At 44.4% G+C, this 6,000-nt stretch overlaps 1 protein-coding gene across 5 annotated transcripts in view; it reads right to left on the bottom strand.

The window, feature by feature from the left end:
- The window catches only part of Rad9b (RAD9 checkpoint clamp component B), a 37,122-nt gene that overhangs the window by 24,412 nt on the left and 6,710 nt on the right, over window positions 1-6,000 (bottom strand). For 3 of the 5 annotated variants that reach the window (XM_050158901.1, XM_050158900.1, XM_050158899.1), the window contains exon 3: window positions 5,425-5,553. The exons of 1 other annotated variant lie outside the window; for it this stretch is intronic. In XM_050158901.1, the coding sequence (XP_050014858.1) occupies window positions 5,425-5,473 (49 nt within the window). In that variant the 5' untranslated portion in view covers window positions 5,474-5,553. Of the gene's footprint in view, window positions 1-4,917; window positions 5,033-5,424; window positions 5,554-6,000 lie in introns of all 5 variants that reach the window. One more of the 5 variants, XM_050158898.1, reaches the window with a different exon arrangement.

Genomic DNA, 6,000 nt, shown 5'->3' on the forward strand with positions numbered 1-6,000 from the left:
CTATGTAAGCTGATGGGACTTTTGTTCAGGGCTGGCTCCCTTTTGTGCATTAGCCAGAAGCAGTCGCCTGTTATTAAGTTTTTCCTCTACTAATCTCTTAGTAGATCTCTGGGAAGGCAGGTTAAGTCTATAACATAAGCAGAGAACAAACCAGATAAAATCTGTGTTCTTGGATCTTTTTTTATTTATATGTGTGTATGTGCATGTCCATGTAGTGCCCAAGGAGGCTAGAAGAGATCATCAGATGCCCTGGAGCTGGAGTTACAGCTGCTTGTGCTGCCCCATGTGGGCACAGGGAAATGAACTTTATTCTACTAAAATAATAGCAAATGCCACTAAGCACTCTTACCTAATTTTTTTCAATATTTGTTTTGTTTTGGGGGGAAGGTTGCCCCCCCAATGGCATGTGTGGAGGTCAAACGACAACGTTTAGGGTCAGCTCACTCCTTCCACCGTGTAAGTTCCAGGATGGAACTCAGGTCAGCAGAATTGGCAGCAAGAGCCTTTACTGGCTAAGCCATCTTGCTGACCCCTCAGAGCTTAAGAAACGGACAGGGATTGCTTGTTTGTTTGAATGTAAAACAACAGACTGTGTGGAGCTGCACATACATCTTAGGAGACATTCTCTTGGTCCCCGGACAACAGAAGAGTGCATTTGAAGGTCACCGGCTTTTCTCTGAGTAAAATGAGAAGATAATTTCAGAGTTTTGAACCCTGGAATGATACAATCATCATCTGGCTTTTTGTGTGTGTGTGATAAGGTTTTGATATGTAGCCTTGGCTTTCCTAGTTCTCATTCTAGAGGCCAAGCTAACCTCGGACTGAAGATTCTTACATTTCAGCCTCTTGAGGACTAGGCTTACTGTGTGTGTTTCTCTGTTTACCTAGAATGAGAACACTCAACAGGATGAGCCCCGACTGGCCTGGAAATGGAACTCATTATGTAGACTAGGCTGACCTCCAGGGCTCACTGCCTGGAGATTTTTGACTCACAGAGCTCCAAGAGCGGGCATTAAAGACAGACCACCAAGCCCGGCCTCATCTGACCCATTTTAAAGAAAGCTCCAGGGCTACTGTTTTAGGAAAACACTAAGTTCAAAAGCTGACAAATCTTCCCTGCTATAAAAATATTTCTGTGTTACTTATGCTGAGGTGCACATGGTGGGAATAGGAACATCCTTGGAAGCAGCTGCTGCAGCTGTCGGGAGGTGTGCTTTAGAAATCACTACCACCTGTGGAGCCAGTGTGGTGGCGCACACCTTTAATCCCAGCACAGGGAGGCAGAAGCAGGAGGATCTCTTGAGTTTGAGGCCAGCCTGGTCTACAGAGTGAGTTCCAGGGCAACCAGAACTACACAGAGAAACCCAGTCTTGGGGGTGGGGGGGGGGGAGACGAAGACGAAGAAGACGAAGAAGACGAAGAAGACGAAGAAGACGAAGAAGAAGAAGAAGAAGAAGAAGAAGAAGAAGAAGAAATCGCCTATTTGCAGTGCAGTTTAGACTCTCTCAGTGGCTCTGAGACGCTGACGCAGTAGATCTAGGAGCCAGCATTACCACACAGCTGCTTTATCTGTGGAGCTTGTGCTTTCAAAGGCAGTGTCAACTTCAAACGTGGCAGTGTTCTTAACCAGTTTGAAGTCATTAGCACACCTGCAGGTTGCCCAGCAACAAAAACCTAAGACTCTTGCCTCCACTTTTTTTTTTTTGTAATCTGTTTTTCAAGACAAGGTTTCTCTGTGTAGTCTTGACTATCCTGGAACTAGCTCTCTAGACCAGGCTGGCCTTGAACTCACAGAGATACACCTGCCTCTGCCTTCCAAGTGCTGGGATTAAAAGTGTGTGCAACTACTGCCCAGCATGAACTGAATCTCTAGAAGGATCACAGGCTTTTCCCTTTGGGCACATGCCTGGTGACTGATGTCCTGGAGAGACTGTTTATGGTTAGAGTGAGGTGACTGTGGCAGCTCATGTGGATGACAGACACTCGCCCCTGGCTACCAGGTAGTGTCTAGGGTGGTCTAGTCACAGCAAAGTCAATTTTTTCTTCCTTTTTTTCTTCCTTCCTTCCTTCCTTCCTTCCTTTCTGCATTCCTGTTTTGCCTGTGTATATGTCTGTAAGAGGGTGTTGGGTCCCCTGGAACTGGAGTTACAGACAGTTGTGAGCTGCCATGTGGGTGTTGGGAATTGAACCCAGGTCCTCTGGAAGAGCAGTCAGTGCTCTTAACCACTAAGACATCTCTTCAGCCTCGAAGGCAAGCATTTTTGCCAAGGGATGTACAAGGCAGAGCTTTAGGCAGTGCCTAGTGTAGAAGAGCATCTAGTCACTGCTGCTGGAGGAGGTCACTGTTAGAAGTTTTCTTGTGATGGTACTGATACTGTGTGCTGATATGCTGTGAGTCGAACCCTGTGGAGGAAAAGAAAGATGAAGAGGAGAAGAAAGGAAGGAAGATGAGGAAGAAGAAAAGGTGAGAAGGAAGAAGGAGGGAGGGAGCAAAGGAAGGAAAGAAGGAGAAGGAAAGAGGAAGAAGGAAAAAAAGAGGGGGAGAGAATAGAGGAAGAGGAGGATGAGAAACAGAAGCAGCAGCAGTTGGGGAAGCCTGAACTGAGCCATGCCTGCAGCACAACTTCAAACTCTCACCAGAGCTAATGTTAGTGAGCTAAATTGTCTGACTTCCTTCACTTCTGTTCCTTTTTTTTTCTTTTCTTTTTTTTAATAAATCGACAACAGTCCTTTCTTCTCTCTCTCTCTCTCTCTCTCTCTCTCTCTCTCTCTCTCTCTCTCTCTCTCTTTCTTTCTTATACAATATTCTGTCTGTGTGTATGCCTGCAGGCCAGAAGAGGGCACCAGACCTCATTACAGATGGTTGTGAGCCACCATGTGGTTGCTGGGAATTGAACTCAGGACCTTTGGAAGAGCAGGCAATGCTCTTAACCTCTGAGCCATCTCTCCAGCCCCACTTCTGTTCTTTGTATCTTAAAGCATCCTATATAATAGAACCACCCTAGAAAACTATCTTATGAATCAATCACAAATATACTTGTTTTAATTTTTGCTTCTGTTTTAAGATGGAGGCTCAAGTATTCCAGGCTGGCCTGGAACTTGCTATATAGCTGAGAATGACCTTGAACTTCTGATCCCCTGCATCTAACCTCCTCAAGTACTGAGATTATAGGCATGCACCAATAAGCCCAGTATACAAATATTCACTGGGAATAGCTCTAATAGCGCCATGTTTGAGACACGGCACATACTGAACACTGGTTCTCTGGGGTTCACGTGGAAGGGAAGGAGGAGAGCGCACTAACAGTGATGGCTGCTGAGCACTCACTCTGCACCAGTCTCTGTGCCTGTCCCTATGGGACCCCACCGTCTCCTCTCAGCAGTCTGTGGCTCGAGGGCAAAGCCACCCCCAGTATACACAGCAGAAGGGAAGGCTCTTGAAGCTTGCCTCTTCCACAAAGCTAACAAGCGGTGATGCAGATAGCACGGCTACATTTGTGACGTTCAGCATGCTGTCCTCTCAAATACTCCCTATACTCTGCTTGCTATTACATGGATTCAGATCCAAAGAAGGGAGAAATAATGTTACACCACTCATATTTATAGAGAAAATTTAGGGATTATAAATACACACTGAAATAAAAACATATAATTAAGATGAATTTAAGTCAAAATTGAGAAGTGGGAGCCTGCTGGGCAGTGGTGGTGCACGCTTTTAATCCCAGCACTTGGGAGGCAGAGGCAGGTGGGTCTCTGTGAGTTAGAGGCCAGCCTGGTCTCTAGGAGCTAGTTCCAGGACAGGCTCCAAAACTACAGAGAAACTCTGTCTCAAAACCAAAAAGAAAAAAAAAAAAAAGAAGAAGTGGGAGCCTAACGGTTTTACAGAAGCTAATGGAAAGCTCTCATTTCACTACAATTGAGAGCCTGAAACTAGAGAGCCGCACTGGCCTCTAACTCGTGATCCTACTGCATCAGCCACTTCAGTGCTAAGTTCGGAAATGTGTGCCATCACATCCAGCTAGAAAAGTCAATTCAGATTCAACTGGACATTTGTGTAGGGGTCCTGTGTCATGTGTGCACATGTGAGTGTGACTGCATGTGCACGGTGTGTAGTGTAAGACCAGAGTGTCGTTCCTCAGGGCCTATTTACCCGTTTCCCTAGACAGCGCCTCTTACTGGTCTGAGGCTCACCAAGTGGGCCAGGCTCAGCTCTGGGAACCTGCCTGTTTCTGCCCCTGCAGCGCTGCAACTACAAGCATGTGTCATCACACCTAGAATTTTGTTGTTTATTTTGTTTTGGTTTTTTTGAGACATGAGTTTCCCTCTGTTGCTGTGGCTGTCCTGGAACTCGCTCTGTAGACCAGGCTGATCTCAAACTCACAGAGATCCACCTGCCTCTGCCTCCTGAGTGCACCACCACAACCCAGCTAGATTTTTTTTTTAAGTTAACATGGGTCAAATGAAGATCCATGTGTTTGCAAGGCTGACTGACTCATCTCCCCAGTTGGACATTTTTAAAGTCTGCTCTGTTTTACATGCAGACCAGCTTATGTCATGAAGTCCTGAGGAAATAGCAGCGGCCACTTTACAGTACAGCAAAGACAGGTGACACACCTGTCATGCTCCATATCTGTACATACCTCACGTCACAGTAGGTCTGCATACTGTACACATAAAAATGCTAAGAAACACACTGCTTAGGGCTGGAGAAATGGCTCAGTGGTTAAGAGCACTGGCTGCTCTTTCAAAGGTCCAAAGTTCAATTTCGAGCAACCTCATGGCGGCTCACAATCATCTGTAATGAGATCTGGTGCCCTCTTCTGGCCTGCAGGCACACACGCAGACAGAACACTGTATACATAATAAATAAATAAATCTTAAAAGGAAAAAAGAAACACTGCTATCAGTGGCACCTACCATGCCTGCAGAAGAACTGAATGACGACTCTGCATTTATCTGATCTGGTGACTATTTTGCATTTCTCTACATTTCTTTCAAGATAATTCAGACATCTAAAGATTGGTAGAATTGACTGCAACATAAATACATTGTAACATTAAATGCATACTTAGTATGGCTGTTCCATTAACTTTTTAAAACTGAACTGATAGGGGCTGGAGAGATGGCTCAGTGGTTAAGAGCACTGCCTGCTCTTCCAAAGGTCCTGAGTTCAATTCCCAGCAACCACATGGTGGCTCACAACCATCTGTAATGGGGGTCTGGTGCCCTCTTCTGGCCTGCAGGCATGCACACAGACAGAATATTGTATACATAATAAATAAATAAATATTTAAAAAGAAACTGAACTGATAAAAAGTCTGTGTATTCATAAATGGCATTGGAATGATTAAGTATATATAGTACAGCTGTTATATCCTACAAAAGGCGTATTTCTCCCTTATAAGAGGAAACCAACTTTTTTACCTTTATTGCCAATTTGCAATTTAAATTCATCGTGGCTGAGGGTGACCATTGATATTGTTGAAAAAACAAAGACGAGAACAGAATATAGCCATATGTTGAATGACAGGAATTCACAGACCTCAGAGCAAGCTGGAAAAAAATAAGTAGTTATTTCAGAGAAAACCAACTTCTATCCTGAATTGATCCTATTATGACTATAATGCCACAAGTATATTCAAATGAAACCAAGTGCATTGAATTTACACATGGACACCTACATATATGTATCTATATTGAACATGTGTTTACAAAATCTATAATCCTAAACTCTGGCACTGTAAAAGCGTAAATGTCTACAGTGACCATAGTGTTAATGCATAAAAGGATGGAAAAGGGCTAGAAAAGGGCCCTGAGCAACTGATCATCTCATGTCTTGTCCATGGGGAGAAGCTACCACTCAGTCAGCCATCCTGGGAATGCCTAGAACTGTCAGGTTCTAAATTAAGTGCTTGGGATTATACCTGCCACCCCGGCCCTTCGACTTGGCTCTTTTAACCATCTTTTTTCTCTTTTTGTTATTTATTTATTTATTTATTT

Source organism: Alexandromys fortis, unplaced genomic scaffold (assembly GCF_014885135.2).
Source record: "Alexandromys fortis isolate MF-2015 unplaced genomic scaffold, M_Fortis_MF-2015_v1.1 scaffold_90, whole genome shotgun sequence".
Lineage (NCBI taxonomy): Eukaryota > Metazoa > Chordata > Mammalia > Rodentia > Cricetidae > Alexandromys > Alexandromys fortis.